This window comes from Calonectris borealis, chromosome 7, assembly GCF_964195595.1.
Source record: "Calonectris borealis chromosome 7, bCalBor7.hap1.2, whole genome shotgun sequence".
NCBI classification, from domain to species: domain Eukaryota; kingdom Metazoa; phylum Chordata; class Aves; order Procellariiformes; family Procellariidae; genus Calonectris; species Calonectris borealis.
Window position 1 is genome coordinate 40492913 of NC_134318.1, and position 21172 is coordinate 40514084.

Genomic DNA, 21172 nt, shown 5'->3' on the forward strand with positions numbered 1-21172 from the left:
TAAGAAGTAGGAACTGTGGTGGAAAAAAAATAGTCAGGTATCAAATGATGTAAGACCCATGAGGGACAAGCGAGGATGTGGGCAAATACGCTTTTTCTGGCAGTGAGCCTAGAAGAGCAGCTTAAGGACGATGCGGACTCTCAACTCTTGAGCAGAAAGCTCAGAAATGGTTGCCTAGCTAGCACGAGGACTGAGCCCGAGGGCTGGCGGAGCAGTTGTTACTGGCCTTTTCCCCCCAGAAGAGGAACAGCTTTGCACCGCATGACCACTGCTCGGCTGAAGAGTCCTTCAGGCCAGGGCGAACATCCCGAACTCCAACCCCACACCCTCAGCGTGCTGAGTCAGCAATCGACACGTGGAGGAAATCTTGACAGTTTATTTCTTAGCAGCGCTCAAGGAAATATTTTGCTATGGAAGAACTGGAGGAATTAACGGGAATCTACCAGAGGCTGGGGGCTGTACAGCCTGGGCACGAGACCCTCCGTCACCGTTTTCCCTTTACCATATGCAGATGTTTCCTGTCAGGACACTGGAAGGATCCGTTGCCGCCGAAGCGGTATTTTCGACGGCTGCTGCCTGGCCACGTGCCGTCGCAAGGGGTTTTTATGAGGGATCATTTCCATAGGAAACTTTACGTCGACATACCCCCTACGGTCGCGGATGCCAAGCCAAGAGGATGGCCTTGTCTCCAGGTGCATTACCCCCCCGCGCTGCTGACCGGGCCGGGTCCCCTCCACAGGTTTGCCTCAGGGAGGGCCCTGGCAGGGGCGAGCGGCAGCCGAGGCGGGGAGGCCGTTGGGGTGCCGGTGGCCCCGAGGGGACCGGGCGATGTGGGAGGGAAAGACTGCGGGGCAGCAGCCCCGGGGGCGGGGACGGGGGAGGGTCCCCCGGAGGGACCCGGCGCCGCGGGGCGCCCGCCCGCCCAGAGACGGCGGGGGGGGTGGGGGGGGCGGGGCTCCGCGGGGCGAACCCCCGCACCCCACAACGAGACGCCCCGGCGGCAGGGATGACATCACCCGTTCTTCCCAAAGAGGCGCGCGCCGATTGGCGGAGGGGAAGGCGCAGGCTCCGCCAATGGGCGCCAGGCAGGGCGGCAGGCCGGGCTGACGTGCGGGCTCCTGGCCGTATGGGGGTTTATTTTGCTTTGGGCCGCCCCGGTCGCCGCCATTAGAGGAACGCGGGGAGCGGGGCGAGAGGCTCCCCCCGCCGCGCCGAGTGGGAGCGCCCGCGGCCGCGGCAGCCCGCCGCGTTGGGAGAGACCATGTCCTGAGCGGGGAGAGGACGCCGCAGCCAGCGGGCCGGGGGGGGGGGGGCGGCGGCGGCGCGGAGCGCAGGCGGCTTCCAGTGCCGAGCGTGTGCCTGAGGGACGGCTCCCGGCGGCGGCGGCGGCGGCGAGGTAAATCCCTCTCCCCTCCCCGGGCCGCGCTGGGGGAGGAGGGGGCGCTGGGGGGAACGGGGGGGCCCGGCGGCGGGGGCGAGCCGAGCCAGCCCGCGGCGGTTCCCCGGCCGGTGACCCGTCGGGATTCGCCCGCCGGCGGAGCGGAGCGGGGCGGAGCGCTGCGGGGCCGGGGGTGGCCCGGCCGAGGGGCGGTGTGGGGAGTCGCCTCCTCCGCGGCTCCTCCGTGGCCCCGTGACCGGCTGGGGCCCCGCTGGGGTCACCGTCCCGCGTGGAAGGGGGGGGTTTGCTTCGGCGGTAACCGCTGGCCGAAGGGATGCGGCGTTTCTCCCTCCGTCCCAGCAGCGCCGTGTGTCACACAGCTTTCTGAAACAGCAACAAGAGTCTCGGTACAAAGGCAGGAAACTCTGTTTTTTTTTTTTCTCTTGTGGCTGCTTCTCCAAACGCTGGGCTGCAGTGCCTCGGTCTGCTGGGGTGAGATCATGCCTCTGCTGCCTCCCACTTCTTCCCCCCCTCCCTTTTTTGTTTCTTTTGGGATGTGCTTGTTTTGATCTGTATGCTGTGGTGGAGTAGGTGATGGGAGCTACTTGCATGTGTCCGTGAATTTTGGATAGCAGAACTTCCACGATACTGCCTATAGTACCATATCACGTATTGTCGATACTTTATCAGAAATGAAGTACAGCGTGGGAAGTATTTCAAAATCGAGCTTGTTATTCTGAACTGAAGTTTAAAAAAAATTAGAAAAGCTCAATTAACGAATGAGGCAAACCTTGGTAATCCACGCTTCCGTGGCTTTCTGACTCTACCTTCACAATCCCACACTGCGGCAGCTTCCTGCCAGGATAAGGTAAACTTCTCTGCGGAGGTCACGGATGTGTCTGTGAGTCCTTCCTTCGGAGTGACAAAAGGCATTCCTTCCAGCCCTCAACCCAGATCTCGAGCGCTCCGTCCCCAGAGTACTCACCGCTCTCTGAGGAGCAGCGGGTGGGAGAAGCGATGGGAGAAAATTAATCTGGGGCCCCTGCATGGCAGACAGCACGGCTGCTGAGAACTTTTTGCTGCCATGGTGACTTTCAGTGATAACAATAATGACAACTTTTTCTGGAATTCTTGGGAGTCGATGTAGTAAACAAGTGTTGTTTGGCAGGCTTTGTGCTGTGCTTGAACAGTCTCTACTCTCTAGCTACCTGCTGTGAAAGTGGTGAAACTGGCATGTGAGTTTAACACATTGATACGTTTGTTGATGCAAAAATTGAAAGGTGAGATGTGTTCTGTGTAATACCTTAACTTCCTCCTTTCTCTAGCACATACTGTGTTAAAGCTTATTCTGGTGTGAGCAGAACCTTGTAACAGTAGTTCAGGAGAGATTTGTTGCACTTAGTTTTGCTTTTCCTTCGGCTCATGTAGCGTTTTGTCTTTGGTGACTGCAGAAGAGATTTTTGAAGCCCATTTCTTTTTTTTTTTCCCTCTTCCTTTTCCATTTCTTTTTCAGTGGTTACTCAGAGAAGGGGAAACAGGTAAGCCACAGGAGGTGTTCTGGAACTCTTTTATTTGCCTCCTTCCGAAGGCCAAGTTGAATTGGTGTCTCGGCATGCGCAGTCTAGCATGTCATGTGTAAAAGATCACTTCTGATTTAAGTCTGTCACAGCATTATAAGAGAATAATGCATTTGGATGTGTTGCATTTTGTAGGATTTGTGAAACTCTAATTATGTGCTGTCATTCTCTTGAAGAAAAGAGAAATTATTAGCTTTACTTTTCTTACGCCGCTTAAGTAAGGACAGACAGATGGGGATGACCGATGAGGCCATAATCTGTTATTGTAGAGTTGTATCCATTAGCATTTTCTCAGAAGTATAATTAAAAATATTTAATTGGAATGCTGAGTGGCATAAAAGCGTCAACGGGATTCATCACAGAAGCATGACTTAAATTGGAGACTAGTTAAAACGCAGAATTGGTCAAGGCGACATTTCCAGTCTTATTTAGCCATGTGTATGGCCGTTCTAATTGTGCGTCATTCGCAATGTAAATTCCTTGGGGACAGGAAATCCCATCCATCTTTGGTGTTCTTTGCAAGATGGATCTGTAAATAAGTCAGAAGTGTAAGTACAAAATACTTTACTGATTGTATGGGAGGTTATTTTTAATACAGTCAATCAAATAATCAAATGTACTCTCAGGCACTTTAATGTGAGATTTACTGGCTCCTTCATGTGGTATGAACTCAGGCGTTAACGTTTCTCTTTCCAGCGTCTCTTTGCCATATCAGTTTTGCACCGGGTTGAAATTGTGCAGAACTTTAGATCGATGCATTCTTTATCGTGATGTACCATCTACTAATCGCAGCAAAGCATTTAAACTGCTACTGCCAGTTCTGTTAGTAATGTCATGCCCCTTCCTCCCCCCAAAATTTGAAGACTGGGTTATTTTGAGCTGTTCAAAATTTATGTCAACAAGTAATCTTCATTTTAATGCATGAATTATGATCCACAGTCTCCTGGTACTAAAATGGAACTAAACTTTAGTTTGGCAGCTGAAAATGGCTGGCTTAGCTGTAACAGAGTTCTTAATTTTTTTATTTTTTTTAAGTAGTACTACATATGAAGAGGGAAATGAGGCAAAGTTGAAAAGAGAATTTTTTTCAACACAGCTGATGAAGAGCTTACCACTTGTCAAATGGCATAGCTTGGTAAAAATCAGTTAAATAACAGATAATCATAACTTTGTAATGTCATTTGAATGGAATTTGATATACCTTAAAAAGAAAACTTGGATCTTTAGGAATTCGGACGCTTTCCTGGTACTTACTCTTTTTCATAGCACTTCTTGCATAGCTGACATTGCTTTAACTTGCACGGAATTGGATTGATCTTTTGACTGTGTTAATTTTTACATCACCAATTGCTGAAGCACAGCTTCTCATATGTATGTAGTTAATTCTTTTGGAACTTTCTTGAAATACAAGATTAATAATAGGACTGTTATCTCTTCGGTGTCTAACAGTTAACATACTTTAAAAGAAGTAGTTCACTGTAGTGTGAACACTAAAACTGTAGTACTTCAACATCAATTCTGAAAACACCTTAGTCTATAATAATACGGATGATTTTGTATTTCCTTCTTTTGTGGCATGGATAGGTTTTCAGAATCTCTGTAGTCAAACTGGAGTTGTATTCACCTGGCATTTTTCAAAACAACTTTTTTCCTGTGCTGCTGTTCCATTTATGCAAAAACTGGTGAAAACCAGAGAGAGGAGAGGTGTGGAGGGAGTGGAGTAGGGAATGAGTGCAGTGACGTCTGAAGAAGGAACTGTCTTCAAGAGGGGGCTGACACGGAGACCTTGGTTCAAGAAAGCAGAAGGAATAGTAGAGATTTTTTTTTTTTTTAAAAACAAGGAACATGGGAGGATAATACATTGGAAAGAGTGGTAGTTGCTGTTATGTGCAGAGCATCTTGCCTACGAAGCAGCCAAGTTTGCAGCCCTTTTGCATCTTCTACTGTACAGCAGATATAATTAAGTTGGCATTTTTCCCTTTGGTTATTTGAATTTTTCCTGATATAATCTGTTCTGCTTGTTCTTAAAACAAGGATACTATTGCATCTTTTTTTTTTTTTTTTTTAGTATTTCTAGTAAGGTGGAATTTTTTTTTTGCTGAGAATGGCTGCTAATTTTGCGTGTATTCACATGTGCGTTTTAAATTATTGAAAGTTAGTACTTCTGAGACAAATGCTGGAGAAGGCACAGAATTTGTCTTTAAGGTTGAGTTCAGAATTGAGCTGAAAATACTTGAAGTAATGAGAGTTAGGTACAAAACGAATACTAGGCATGCAACCTGCTGTGCAGGGGATGGGGGGGACTGGAAGGATGGACCTGTGTCTATTTTGGTAAGTGTAAATAGGACTTCTTTCTGAAACTGTCAGTTGTGAGCAAGGAGGCTGCAGTCTTTCTTCTTTTTTTTCTTCTCCTTCCTCCCACCGTGGCAGAAGCCAATACACGGTGATGTTTTATTTGGGTTATGTTTGCCATTATTTTTGTAAACAAATGTTAAGGTTTAAAAATCCTCCATGTGATTCTTTGACTTTGATTTGATTTAGCATCTAGTCTTGAGTAGCTGTTTTTAATGAAACAGAGAAAGTCCGAGTTACTGGGGAGTACACAGAGATTAAGAAACTTTTGTAAGTTACATTGGTGTTCTGCTATCTTCCAGATATTCATGAGTTAGCTTTCCTGAGCTAAAGAAAATTGTCAGAACCATGGTTTATGTGACTCTGGAAAGAAAAATAAACTTGAGTGGTCTGTTTTGTTTTCAGTAGATTAGAAATATTATGATCAAGTAATCTTTTAGTGGCTTTGAAGTTGCATGCGCTGTTGTAGGTCCATTCATGTGGCTTTTGGTGCATAGTCAGTTGATTATCTGGGAAGAAAAACGATTGTCATAAATTTCATAAACGTGGATAATTCTAGCAAAAAATAGGAAATGTGCTTTGTGTCGGTTTATGAGAGAATCCTATTTCTTGTGGTTGTAAAGACTGTAAGTGCATTGTTGACTTGTACTTCTTTCAGGCTAATGGGCTTGAAAGTATTTCTTCTGTCTCCATTCCTCTTCCCTGTGTCTAAGCAGGGATTCAGTAGAGACAGCTGGCATGTTTATTAGTTGCTGCTGTCTGAATACTCTTCTGAAACAGCTTCAATCTACAGGTCTGAGTCTTAAGTCTTCTGCAGTTTCAAGAAGTATTGAGTATATACTTGTTTTCATTCTAGGCCTTTTCTTTTTTTTTTTTTTTTTTTTTTTTAATTCACACTACCATGATAAGTCAGGGCTACTTTGTACTAGGTGTCTTAACAATGTCTGATTGTCATTTATGCCTTCTGTCGGATGGGCCTGTGGGTTTAAGTTTTGGCAACAAAGGCTTCCCCTTACTGTGTGCTTGTTGAGAAGCTAACTTTTATCTCGCTGAAGGGTTGGGATGGTCTGCTGGACTATTTACGGTTTTTTGACCTCTGCATTACTGTTTAGCTTGGCAGGGATAAAAATAATTGTCACCTCATGGCTTTTAAAGGGTTTATTTAAAGACGGTTGTTCAGTGTTGTCTCTAGCAGAACGTTATTCCCACCCCTCAAAAGCAGAAGGTTTACTATTTTAGAGCTGTTAACTCTGAAACTTTCTAGCAGCTCAGAGTACCTTGCAGTGATTAACTTGGAGTTGTTGGATATGTATTATGAGCAAAATAGACATTACTAATCATAAGGTTAAAAAAAAAAAAGTGATTAAAAAAGAAAAAAAAACAGCTGATATCACTCCTTCTCTAGAAGGAGTTTGAATTTGTTTTCCCTGTGATACTTGATACTAGTTCTTTGCACTATGTTAAGCAGCAACATGCACAGTGGTGGTTTTTATGTGTGCTATGATAATCGCATTTTTGCTTCTCTCTCTTTTTTTTTTCTTTTTCTTTTTTTTTTTTTTTTAATGCTTTGCTGTCTAGCTAGTATCTTAAAAAGAGCTGGATAAAATAAGTGTAGCTTGTGTGGCTTACTTGAGCTACAAGTAGTCTTAAATATAACCCAATTGCAAGTGCGTATACCAAGGATGGTCCTTAACTCTATCTGAAAGTGGCTTGCCATTAATTAGGAGGAAACTACACAATAGTTGATGTTGAGTGTGTGTTTCCTTGTTTCATTTGGAGGCAGGTGGGTTTTTTCCACCAAATGGGGACTATGTCTGCATGTAGCCACGATCTAATTTATGGTCAGCCAGCATTGAGGAGGTCCAAAGGATAATTACTAGAACTGAATGTCAAATGTACAAGTCTTAATATAATGTTCCTTGGTTGTTGGACAGGTTTAAGTGTTTTTAAGTTTTGATGTCTGACTCCACAATGTGTTTTTGTTCAGAGCATGACATCTGGTTTTCCTCATCTTGTGTGAGGATGCCTGAGATCTAAACAAAAATGAATCTCATGTTTTAGGCATATAGTCTAAACACAGATAAACTATATTTTTGTATTTGACCTCACTTTTTATAAAGAATCCTCTTGTTCAACTTCTGTACTTTGTCCAATGCAAAGTCTTAAAAATGAAGTTTTAACAATTCTGTTGTGTTTTATTAGTGTGTTTGTTACTGTATTGTACATCTTATCTTGAGTCAGTATTCATCTGTGCTGACTGTTTGTGATGATCAGATTCATTAAATGTTGCTGGCTGTATTTATGCAAATATTCTATCATAGCTCATTATTTTGAGTCACTTTGCTTGGTTTTTGATTAGTATTCTGTGGGAGATGCTGTGTATTATGTAACTGTTGATCTGCTTACTCTCATTTTCCCAAATAGTATTGGTTTCTGAGTAAGCAGTCGTATTTAGTCCATCGTAATGTGTAGTAACATCTCATCTAAATAGTTGTTCACTTTTAACTGAGTTTAAAACAAAACCAAAAAAACCCTGAAAAATGTAACACTTTCCTGAAATAAGAAAGAGGACTGAACTGCAAGCTGCTGCTATTGTTTTTTATAGGCTGTTTTCAGCAGTTAAGGCTTTCCTAGCTTTTAGTCACAAATTTAATAGAGCTATGTGTAGTTTGACCCGTTTGAGAGGAGTAACAAATAAAATGGAAACTTGTACTTTGGAAGTTACACCGGAGGACGAACTGTAGTGGTTAAGAGCACAAAAATGCTTCAAGGGATAAACATCAAAATAAAAAAAGACAGCAGAAAGTGAATGTTTAGTATTGTCAAATACCTGCTAATTCTGTGATGAGTTTTCAGCTTTTGCAGAAGAGTCTGTTTATAGTTGGGTCTACATTCTAACCTAAAGTTCATTGTCAATTCTTGTATTTCAGATGTCTGATCTGTAAACCTCTTGAATGTTTGACTTCTTACTGCATAGAACATTTGCAAAATTAGGCATCCTCTTGCATTAAGACTGCAATATAAATTCTCTTGCTTATGAAAAGTCAGGCTTTAAGGTTTATTTGAAATGATAGCAGTTGGATTGGAAGTGTGAATAGAATATTGAAAAGAAAGCTGAAGCAAAATCAGCGTAATTTTTCTGAATACCATAAATACCTAATAAAGTAGAGTTAAGATGCTTTGAAATGAGATGTGAATCCATAAATCAAAATGAAAGCAATTTTTTATTAATTGTATGTAAATGAAGCCCATCAGAATTCATCCAATGAACAGACTTCTAAATGTTTTCAAAAGTTACTACTTACTTTCTCAGAATTTTTTTTGGTTGAGAGCTGTGTTTCTTGCAGCATGTTTCTTTGTGAAAGATCAAGTCTTCTGGATTTTAACTAATTGCCCACTTATAAGAGTAGATGAAAAGTTATACGTGATGAAGGAGGTCATACCTAAAAATCTGCAGTACAGAGTAGGCTGTCAACAAATAGATCATCAAAACTGAAGAAAAACGTTGAAACTCATTTAACATACTAGACTGTAAATAGTTACACAGTTATAACTAAAATATTTTCAATTTTTCTTTTCTCATGCACCATTAATGTTATAGTTTGTAGATTGTGTTGTGATTTACATAGCAATGATTTGGTCTTCAGTAGAACTGAGATTTGTGCCAATCTTAGCTCGATGATGCCTCTCAAGACAGCAACATTCTTCCTTTTACCCATGTTATTGGGAGCAAAGGAACAACTCTGCTACTCGGAAGAGCAAAGGTGATCCTTGCGTGTTTCAAGAGCAGTGCTCTCACTAGGATGAGGATGAGAGGGATAATATAGTTTGACAAAAGCCTCTGTCTTCCAACGTAGTTCTTCCTTTGTATCTGTGTTTTATAAGAAGGGGGTTCTGTAATGATAGGTGCAGTCTGAGACCACTTCCTACTGTCTGTACCGCAAATAGCCAGCTAGTGTTCTTTAAAGAAATAAAAATTCCATAAGCAAAAAACCCCACCTCATAGAGCAGCTTGCAGAAAAAGTTTTCAATGCTGTTTTCCTGAGATGACAGTATTTTCTCCTTTTTGCTGATCTGTTTGGGACAGTATTCTTTCATTTTTAAAGAACTGTCCTAACAACCAAAGCAAACTATGCTTACTTGTTAAATTCCTTGCTTCAGCGTATTCAGGCTAATAAAGAAAATGCTTCTACATTTGTGACTTTGCAGTAATCTTTCTGTTCTTTATGATAATACATAGTTATTGCCCTTACTGCAAAACTTCCAGTTTCAGCGCTGATCTGATCTGGTTGTCCCATTGACAAGGTCAATGTTCTTAATTTTTTTTTTTTTAAACTAATTTGCGGAGACAACAGTGGAACTTATTGTTAGTTCCCTTCAAACTATAGAAGCCTAGGTTCAAGTTTTATGCTTTTAATATACTGATCTGTTGAGGCTTATGCTGAATTCTTGAGAAAGCAGTCATGCAAGAATAGTGAATAGTTGAAGGTGGAGTAAGTTTGTTTAGTAAGTTAAAAGAAGAAAATGTCAGTAAATTTCCACCTTAGAAAATTAGGCAAGGCAAATTTCATGTGAAAATCGATTCTTAATACTTGGCAATAAATTTCAAACAGGTTATTTAAAAATGTAAGTTGTTTTTGTTGAAGTGTATTGACAGTGTGATACTTCACAAGGATTCTTGGCCCCAGATAACAAAAGTGAATTTGAGCCAGTTAAATACCAATGTCTTTTATGTAAGAAATTGCTGAGGAGGTTTTCGGAGAGTGTACAAGTTTGAAAGAAACAAATTGGCGTTTTTGATTTAAGCTTGTGTACAGCTCTGTTATCTTCTAGACCTTCCTACTGGCTGTATTTACAAATTGGCAAAATTTTTGTTTGAGGAGTCCCTTGGTACAGCTTGTATGAGCTTTAAAAAGATACCGTGGTTAGAGTCAGCAACAGAGTGGCAGTGTTTATAAATGTATTTGTTTGGAAACGGTGAAATCGAACCCTTGCTTTGTTTCCTACTGTGAACAGTTGACTCAGATTCATCTTATGCATCTTTTAAAAACGTTCTGCAGTTTTACAGAACAAAACCAACTACAACTATCTGAATTCAGACTAGTGCATATTTTATCGTAACGATTTAAGGTGATAATCCAGATGTGTGATTTTAACAGGTTTTCCTTTTACAGCTTTAATTAGAAAGCTTATTTGTGTATAAATGAATTTCAGTTTTCTAAGAAGTATGCTAATTTTTTACAGGTAATTGGAAGAGAATTTGAGGTAGTGATGTAAGGGGGAACACTTCTGAAAATGTTTTGAATTTTGTGGGGTTAATCATAGGCAATTTTTCTTAAAAAGCCATTTGTCCATCGTGTGTATATATAAACTTCACAGCAACGTTATCCAGCTGTTAGTGAGCAATTACAGCTATCAGATTGAGACCCTTTCTTGGTAGATGTACATTTAAATACACCATGTTTCATAATACGTAAAGAATATAGTCAGTGAAAGTGCTGCTGTTTGATCTTTCGCTTTGACTTGCAGTCCTGTTCCTCTCCGCTCCTTTTTGTGGTTGCATGTGTGAAAGGTGTTAATTCTACACTGGTAAACTGTTGAGTTAATAGATTCTGTGTTTGGTTATAGAGGCCTCTCTTTCTTTCAGAACAAGATGCTTCTGCTTATTTTGTTCTTCCGAAACGTTGCTTCAGTGTTTTAAAATAAAACTAAATAAACCAGCCTGCCTTTCTTTTTGGAGCAGCTTAAGAGAGGCAGCTACATCGGGGGGAAGGAGGGTGGATCTCTTTTGCCTTGCAAGTCTTGCTGAAGGCTTAAGTTGATACCTAAGCTCCCTTTTCCCTGTAAATACAGAAGCAGTTAGCTTTGTTCCAAAATCCGTACACATAGGCAAAATGAGTTAAGGTGGGAACACTGATTTGATCAGTGTAATTACTTAAGGTATCTGCCAGCACAGATGCCAGCACCATCCCAGGAAAAGATCCATAGTGTAGACGGGTGTAAATCAGCGTCTGGCCTGTTTACGAGGAAGGGCTTGATTGTTTAATGAAACGGAGCTCCATATTGTTCCTTGTTTGAGCCAAAGGAAAAATAACTTCTGGACATAGTGAATAATTAAATTGAGGGGAGTATAATATATCCTGTCATAAAAATGTTATTTGAGGACTTCATTGTTTCTTCCCAATTTCTGTGTGCCATTTTGTGTTTTCCCATGCACCTAAAAAGAAGGATGTTCTTAAAAGTTGAAACAAAGCAAAAGAAAAACTTGTGACTGTTCTAGGTGACCTCTTCTGACTGACTGACTTTATTTAGTAAAAAGGTAGTCTGATGTTTTGATTTTTTTTCTTCGTTACTTGATTTATCAGAATTTAATATATTCTCATCTTTAATGTACTGAGTTACTCTACTAGTCTGTCCAGAAGGTATTTAGCACGCTGCATAAACTGATCAATTGGAACTCGCTTGAGAGTTTTGTGGGTTTTAACTTCTTGTCTGCTCATGCTTTTTGGACATTAAGACACGCACCTGCACTTCACAGTCACTGCTGTGCTATTTCTCTGTGAGAGGAGGTACTACGTGATTCAACTTCTCCTCTGTGAAGAATCTAAAATAACAAGTTAACTTGAAGACAGTGGCAAAGAAGTAATTCTGAAAAAATGTAACAAGCTTCAAACTGCTTCGTGGCTGGATGATGATCCTGTATCACCAGTAAATGAGGTGGTTCTGGTGTCCCTGGGGTGGGGTGCAGCTGGGGGTCAGACCAAGACCTAAAAGTAAAAAAACCCCGATACGTGAAACTGCTAAATTTCCTGATCTAGCTGTGCCATGGTGGGTGTTGGCAGAGCTATTGCAGAAGAGAAATTGTATTGCTCCATTGAGCCTTTTTATATTCTTTACTTCATGATAACCTGAGGCCTCGTGTTTGGAAGTAGTGAGCTCATATCTCAGAGGCTTTTGAAGCTGCGGATACTGAGCCTAAGAATTACGTCTGAAAGCATCTAGCTTTTTAAGGGGTGCAGAGAATAATTGCAGCTAAAAGCCTAATCTCATGATATATATGAAAGCTTTTCTGTAACACAGTATGTACTGTGCTATTTAGTTTCATAAGTAGTATCTCAGTATTTGTTTAGATCATTTTTGCAACCAGCTGCTTTTTAACTTAAGCAGAAATCTCCTTTCCCAGTCTTACTGTCAGTAAAATAGATGATGCTTTGTTTTCTTGCCCCATCCCAAATGTGGGTTGGGATTTGTTTGCAATGGGAATTGCTGAGTTTAAGGCTTTACAAACTAGGGCAGGTAAGAGACCATTTACAGTTACAGATCCCTCTCGGGCTTCATCACACATGGTATGCTGATCTAGCTTTTGATTGAAAGCATTGCCTACTGAAAACACCAGCTTCTGCTCAGGTAGAAATTATTGTCAAGCTTGTATTGGGCATTGAAGTATCGGGACAGCTACTTTCTCGTTGTCCTTCGTAGCACAAGGGAAACTGCTTTTGGTGGTTCTGCTGGTGGCAGTTGGCAGGTGCACAGACGGTGCGCTGCTTCCTTCTCTTTTCTGAAAACCATGTTCAACTGTCTTAAGTTCCTAACTAGGAAACGTTAATATCTCAGAAAACTCTCTACTGTTTATAGAGAGAACGAGCTTATTAAGAAATGTTAAAGTAATTTAAAAACTTATTTTGGGAATTGGGGAAAAAAGCCTTGACTAAATGGAATAGATAAATCTAGCATGTAGTGTACTCATATAGGAGGTGTTTTGGCAAAGCTTTAGTTTGTTTATGGAGTAGAGAAACTGTTTTTCTTCCAAGTTTCTGAAAAGTCTTCATTATCAAGTCACCTTTAGTAAAAGGTGTACTGAATACTGCGTTCAGCTCTGGGCCCTCAACATAAGAAGGACATGGACCTGTTGGAGCGAGTCCAGAGGAGGGCCATGAAGATGATCAGAGGGCTGGACCACCTCTCCTATGAAGACAAGCTGAGAGAGTCGGGGTTGGAGCCTGGAGAAGAGAAGGCTCTGGGCAGACCTGATAGCAGCCTTCCAGTACCTGACGGGGGCCTACAAGAAAGCTGGAGAGGGCATTTTTACAAGGGCATGTAGTGGTAGGACAAGGGGTAAAGGCTTTAAACTGAAAGAGGATAGATTTAGATTAGATACAAGGAAGAAATTCTTCACTATGAGGGTGGTGAGGCACTGGAACAGGTTGCCCAGAGAAGTTGTGGATGCCCCATCCCTGGAAGTGTTCAAGGCCAGGTTGGATGGGGCTTTGAGCAGTCGGGTCTAGTGGAAGGTGTCCCTGCCCATGGCAGGGGGGTTGGAACTAGATGATCTTTAAGGTCCCTTCCAACCAAAACCTTTCTATGAAAATAAAGTTGACTTTGTATTCTCGTGTATATCTATGTATTTTTCACTTAGTTTATTACAGATATGGGGACCCTAGTACAGTCTCACTCTTTTTTTGCCATTATGCACGGGCATGGACCTTTATGAGCGAACAGTGGAGGGGAAGCGGTAGGAAGTCTAATTGCCTTCTCAGCGCATTCCTTAGTCTGGCACAGTTTTATAACGTATAGGTGGGAGTGAAGTGCTCTGCAGGCTGTTCAAACAAGTAATATTAGAACCCGAGCTTTATGGGAAAGCTTTTTGTGTTCCCGATTGCTCATCTGCTTTCATGCAGCATAAATATGGATCACTGCTGGAAGGGATAGTCCTGCCCTTTCCTCTGTCCTGGCCATGCGATAGCCCATCCCTCATTCATGCAGCCACCTGATACAATGAATAGATCAGAGTTGAGCTGTTGGAAAAAACCTATGCTGCCTGCTGGAATCCACAGAAGGGAGATAGTAGCAATAAGGGTGACAAATTTAAGTGGACATTTAGCTATGCCTTGGTAGAGCAAGGTGTGTGTGAAGGTATTTCAGTGAAGAATGTACTAGCTCATAAAACATTTCCTAATTGGAGAATAGGTATAAACCAATTTTTAGTTCAATGTGTCTAGTTTTGAATGTAATCCTGTTGTGTAACTTCTCTTTTGAGTTTTTGTTTACTAGACTCTGGGTGTTTTTGCTAGCCAAGAGAGTTGCAATATGATGAATGAGAATTGTCAGTCAATTGGTATGACAAATTTGTATTTTAAACAGATTTGCATGCTTAAAAATAGCACATAATTGAGTCTTATATGTTGGGTAATGATTCTGTGGTAAGGAGGAAACAGACTGTATATATTTTTCTATTTGTCCTTTATCTACCTGCCTCACCCTTTCCCTCTATTATGCCCTCTACACAAACTGGAGGGGATCAAAGCTTTTTTTTCCTTCCCCATCCTGTTTCAGATTCTAATAAGAGTGTTCATAGATGTTCTGGTGTGAATTTGACGTTGCTTGGATCTACTTTTACTTCAGCAGATTGATTACATGTGTGGCAACTGGTTCTTTATAAATAATTGGTTTATTTTAACCACTCTATATGTTAGTCTCAGCTGGTCATGACTGAGTTTAAACAAGTAAATTGGGATCAGAATAGGTGTGGCATTTAATAATTAACTTTCTGGTTACTCAGGTCCAGTAGGAAACCTGTAATGAGTCTGTTTTCATTTTGTTTACAGGAATAGTTATCTGCTTAGTCTCATCCTTCGTATTTGGCAATCTGAGGAAAAGATCTGAGCCAGCATGAAGACAGAATCCCCTCTTCATTAGAGAAAAAGTGAGTTGGAATTGGATTGAAATCTGGATTTGTAGAATGAAAATACTACGTTAGCTTGTCAACACACACAGCTTGTCCTTGCTTTCAAGTGGTATTTTCACTTCGTAACACTACTGTTGGGAGTGATGTCCGATCAAGGCCTAGTCTTGGTTAAGCACATGTGTAAAATTTTAAAATGTATGCATTTTATGTAAACTCCTACACCTACTTTTCCCAAAGAACTGCTTACTTATTGTATAACTGCCCACCTGATACACTCCTTCCTTCCAAGTCCTGTGAGGTCTTGCAGTAGATCTAGACTTTGGGTTCCTTTTTGTGTACTGCTGTATTCATATTGAGTTTTCTTCCAGTAACTTAGTATTTGTGACTTGTCGATGTAGCTGTATTGATCTCTTCTTCAGTATTCTCGGTGCTTAATGTGTATCTGTTTTCTGAATTTGTTTTGGAAGCCTCTGTTCAAATTTAAGAAATTGTAGAAATGCAGGACTGAGTTTTCATTTCTGCACTAGGAAATCTTGAATTCTGCATTTAAAATGCAGTTGGCTCAAGTCTTACTGTTTTCATAGTGCTTTTTCTCCCCCTAAATGTTCTAATACTACCAAAAAAAAAGATTGCCCATTTGCCCAGCCTCATTTTTATATTTGATGCAGTACACGTCAGCTGGGTTAAATCTCCTTTACTTTTTTTTTTTCAAATAGAGCTCCTATGCAACCATTGTGTACTAATGATGTATTCTGATTACTTAGCTTTCTGCCTGACGCAGTTCATTTCAAGAAGTGCACGATGACAGAGCGTGGAATTAAATGGGCTTGTGAGTATTGTACATATGAAAATTGGCCATCTGCAATCAAATGTACCATGTGTCGTGCTCAGAGGCCTAGTGGAACAATTATCACAGAAGATCCATTTAAAAGTGGTTCAAGTGATATTGGTAGAGACTGGGATCCTACGAGCACTGAAGGAGGGAGTAGTCCTTTGATATGTCCAGATTCTAGTGCAAGACCAAGGGTTAAATCATCTTACAGTATGGAAAGTGCAAATAAATGGTCGTGCCACATGTGCACATACTTGAACTGGCCAAGAGCGATAAGGTGTACTCAGTGCTTGTCTCAACGTAGGACCAGGAGTCCCACAGAGTCTCCTCAGTCTTCAGGTTCTGGTTCAAGACCAGTCCCTTTTTCTGTTGATCCATGTGAGGAATATAATGACAGAAATAAACTAAACACAAGGGCTCAGCACTGGACTTGTTCTGTTTGTACATACGAAAACTGGGCGAAGGCCAGGAAATGTGTTGTATGTGATCATCCCAGACCTAACAACATAGAAGCAATAGAACTGGCAGACACAGAAGAGGCTTCTTCAATCATAAACGAGCAAGACAGAGCTCGATGGAGGGGAAGCTGTAGTAGTGGTAATAGCCAAAGAAGATCTCCACCTACAACCAAACGTGAATCTGATGTGAAAATGGACTTCCAAAGAATTGAATTGGCTGGAGCTGTTGGCAGCAAGGAAGAACTTGAAGTTGACTTCAAAAAACTAAAGCAAATAAAAAATAGAATGAAAAAGACTGACTGGCTGTTCCTAAATGCTTGTGTTGGTAAGTTGTTTGCTGCTACCTTATACTGTTATGCCTGTAGTTAGGAATTTTGGGAAAATGAAGAATTAAAACATAAACTTGACATTTGATTTTGAAACAGCTTTTTTTAATTTCTGCATTTTAATTTTAAAAAGTAAACCAAATGTAGAAGTTCCTGAAATAGCACCTGCTAAGAGATGGTGCAGAGTTCATCCATAATCTGAACATGTTCCCCATGTTCCCCAACTATGTTTGGACTTTTTTGACCCTTTGTAAAAGTGGATGTCATTGTAACCAAATCCTGTTGTTCTATGTAGTTGTCGAAAGGCGGAAAAAATACAAAACCAGTCTACAGAACAATGTAATGCATATAGTGCTGTAAAAAATGCCATTACTGGATAATTAAAATTACTCCTCTTTTTGCTATGGCAAGATATGCTAGCAGAATCAGCAGCTGCAGCTTGGGAGTATTTGTAAACAGTGTAGAGCTTGCAACAGTACAAGATGCTCTGTCAGATGTTAAAAATAACACCAAAATATGTAGCTCCAAGAAACTGCATGTGTAATACTGACCTTGAAAGTAATAATGTTGTATTAATATAGATACTGTGTTGTAAATGTTTACAGGCTTTCTGAAAGTATTTTTGTAGTCAACTGCTTCAAAAAATTCAAATACCAATTTTGTTTTGTATTTTAGTGCTTTCCTAAGGAAATTCTGGATAATTCTCCCAATGCTGTTAAAGAACAGAGACATGTGAGAGCAGGGTTTTCTTCAGTTATTGACCTTGTGAGTTAACTTTTGTGCTGTAACTTCCCAGAAGCAGATATCTTGTGCCCTAGCATACAAGCAGGTTAAACACTTGAAATACACAACTATTTTTAGCGTAAAAACACTTCATTTGAAACTCTGGTGCTAACAGTCTGTCTCATACTGATCCTTAATGTTTCATGAAGTCACTTCATGGTTGTTATAATTGAAAAACTAATTTATGGAGCTGCTTTATTCAATATATTTGATCAGGTGTAAATGTTTTTATGGGTATCACGGGTTTGGTTTCTCTGAGCTAATAAATATTGCAGTTTATTTTTGTGTTGCGTGAATAGTTGGACAAGCATATTTCCTTTTTAGAATAGTAGGTGCCTAAATATTTCTTGATACCTTCAGCTCCTTACATGCTAGCAGATGCGCAGTGCTTTTTCCTTCTAAAATGAAGCAATTGAAATTCTGTATGATATTTCGTAAGTTATCAAATACCCAAGATCAATTGTTGGAGGTTGTTTCTGTGCCTCACAAGAGTCTATCTCGCGTTCTGATAGCAACTGTATTAATTATTAGGGTTTTTTTCCCCTCTGCTTTTTGAAAAGTGAAATTTTTTTTTGACTATTCCAATGTTACTTAAAATATTTCACACTCTCAGATTTAATCTGTGTGGGAATGGTTGTGTTTATGTTTAAGAACGTGAGTTTTGCAAGTATTTAATGTTGCTTGTGACTATACAATTGTATATGAAACTCAAAACTGTGTTTACAGAAATTTTGCAAGGCAATAATGATTTGGTTCTTTTAAGATGAAAATAATTTTAAGGTGTCTTGAAGGGATCTTGATGAGAAAGCCAGAATGCAAATGGAGTTGTGTGCCGATTTTTACTACTGTTCTGCTGAAAGATTTCGTGGATTCCTTTCCGTAACTTAAACACTTACTGTACTTCAGCTGTTAACTGAGAGGGGAAAAAAACAGCAACCAAAGCTATTAATTATCAATCCTTCATTTCAGAATTTCATTTTGCATATCACAGATGTCATATTTTTACAAATACTCCTTGTAGCAGGAATAACCTTAGGAAGACGGATGAAAGCTTTATAGATTCTTTTGTGGTTGTCTCTGGACATTTGGCAGAGCGTATCTATATTGGAAAGGCATACCAGTTTAACCAGTAATTTTAAAAGCAATAAGCCACATCTGTGCTGGTTGTTTTGTTGTCTTAGTGTGACATACTTAAAACAATTTAACTATCAGTTGAACAATTTTGCCTGAAGAATATGTTCTTACCATTGAAATCAACTGAGTTATCGTGACTTAGTGAGTTACTGTTTGTTAGCCAGCTGGAGCTCTTGTGAACTTTTAGCTGAGCTGAAACTTGTCAATCCTTGGCTAAACACAATTATAAAATAGGACAAGTTCATATTAAATGTCAAGTAAGTTTGTGAAAATTGATGGAGTAAGGGTTGGTATGTAGTCTGTTACCATAGTCCAGCTGACAAGTGGTGGCTTGTTAGGATTTGGTAACTTCAGACTGCGTACTTCCAGGTTTAAGCTCAATCAGTTGTGGAGGGTCCATTTGCTTTGAGTTTGTCTTATGTGGGAGAGATGTATCAGTTTAAAGTTTTTGGATGTACAAAGTGTAGCTTTCCCTGACGTTAAAAATAAAGATTAGAGGAGCAGGAGTAGGAGTGATTCTTGGCAGACTGATTATTTTCTTTTCTCTTAGAAGATACTATCTTTCGGAAGGTACCAAGGAAAATGTTCGACTTTAGGACAGCTGTTTAGTTGAACTCCCTCTTTGCATCTGAACTCTAGTATAAAATTCTTTTTACTAGATTTTAAATTTAACGTCAAGTTTCCTGAAAAGCATGTATCAGACTGCTTTTTTCCCACATCTGTTCTTTTTAGCTGAAACATGAAGATAGATTTGTATCTTGTGTGGATTTAGAAAAGTACCTGTGTGTGTGTGTTTGTGGTTTTTTTGTTTTGTTGGGAGACCTACGTTAATGCTCTACCCACCTCAGTAAATAAATATGCCATCAAGGCTTCTATTTCTTGCAAATCTAGGCTGTACCAAATGCGATGAGTGTGACTCTTGCATTTCAGCCTGAATAGTTTCCTTGATGGAGGGTGTTCTTTCCAAATCAAGGATTAGTGGCATTACCCCTTTCAAACTCTGCAAGTGAATGTACTTAATGTTATTTTTGTTATTGACTTGGTTTTTGCAGCAGTGGATGTATCTGTCAAATGATTCTTTCTCAAAAGGATGAGATTTTAGAACTGATTAATTTGGTTACAATTTGTTAAAATCAAAGCAGAACATCTAGTGAGTATGGCTGTTGAATAACGTGACTTGCTACAAATGCTGGTTTGAGTTACAATGAGAAATTACAAATGGTTTCTGCAAGGATGCCAATGCTTTCTATTGTATGGCCTAGTAAAAGGTTAATGTTAAGTCCAAGGAGACTCTCAGTTTTTGGGGGAGGAAGCTAATGTATATTTAAAATTAAGCTCCATTGACTTTTATATAACTCATGGCATCTATGCTAAAGAGACTGTAAGAGAGGTTTGGTGGCCTGTGGGGCTTAGGGAATCTGCTGTGTAAGCAGAGCAGTACTGCCGTGGGGCCTGGTGAAGCTGGTTACAGCTGGCTGTGGATTTAAGTAGTACAAATGGATGAAGATGGTCATGACTATAAAACCTTTCTAGCATTCAGAGTTTGCTTGGGGCTTACGCTTCAGTGCTTGCTGAAGCTTCCCCTCTCCTGGCACTTCAGGGTTTTATAGTGGTGCTAGCAGAGCGTGGTTGCTGTGGGCACTGCTGGGGATTCTTGGGTTGTGTCTTTAACTCCTGAGCTTGAACTATATCCCACAGATTAAGAGTAAACTGTATTTCTTCTCCTTTTCATCTCTCCTCCAATCCTGCTTATTAACTGCTGCAAGAGAGCATGCTCTCCTCTTTCGGTTCAGGTCAGTAAGGTAGATACTGCCATCGTGGGCCAGGCTTCCCTTGCTGGGGATGGTGGCTCCAAAACCAAGTAGGCAGGCATTCTTCTTAACTGTGTGAAACAACTAGGAGTGTGTTTCTTAAACAAATCCAAAATATTTAGAGCAATCTGTAATGAATCTTGTTTTGCAGTACATCCTTAAAAGGACTGTTAGTTCATTCCTAGTATTCCTACATGTGTCTGCTTAGTTTTTCCTTTGTCAACTACTTTATCTCTTACAGGGTTTTTTTTTTCCCCTCTGTCCTTTTCTCCCTTCGGTTTTCTGAAATAGTGCCAAATGTGTTCCCCAAACATTCGCAAACCCCGTGGGAAAAGAGAGTGGTTCTGTCCAGATTTAGGTATGAAGTTGGCTGGGCAGTGTCCCAGGCTGCTCTGCAGCTACGGGAGAGATGGAGGCCGCCTCCTGATCTCTGTCTTGCAGAGCATGTGGCTCTTCACCGGCAGTAAAGGCAGTCTGAAGGGACTGGCATTCCAAGGTACTTTCAGCTGGCACTGCCACCCACGGTAGTCCTCCTAGCTGCTTGTTTCTGTCCTCCTCCTGGCATGTTTGCGTGCCAACGTACAATGAAGTGTGTCTGGAAACTAATCTTGCTAAAAATGAAGCTTGATGAGCTTGATTAGGGGATATTTTTGTGGGGTTGTGATGGTTGGTTGGTTGGTTTGTTTTGCTGTTTCAGTAAACGGAGGCTAGTACGTGGTACAGCTAAACCTTGCTGGGGTCGTTTATGCTGTAATAAGGCAGTGGGAAGCGTATGGGTGGGAACAAGCTACTGAAGGCGGGGAAGGGTCATGCACCGTTCCTTGCCTGTGTCAGTG

The 21172-nt window shown here is 40.8% G+C and overlaps 1 protein-coding gene across 2 annotated transcripts in view; it reads left to right on the plus strand.

Moving 5' to 3' along the window:
- Positions 1–1099: 1099 nt before the first annotated feature.
- The window catches only part of ZRANB1 (zinc finger RANBP2-type containing 1), a 47786-nt gene continuing 27713 nt past the window's right edge, over positions 1100–21172 (plus strand). Inside the window, exons 1-3 of one of the 2 annotated variants that reach the window (XM_075155270.1) lie at positions 1100–1396; positions 14913–15010; positions 15757–16607. In XM_075155270.1, the coding sequence (XP_075011371.1) occupies positions 15794–16607 (814 nt within the window). In that variant the 5' untranslated portion in view covers positions 1100–1396; positions 14913–15010; positions 15757–15793. The remainder of the gene's footprint in view (positions 1397–14912; positions 15011–15756; positions 16608–21172) is intronic. The other variant, XM_075155269.1, reaches the window with a different exon arrangement.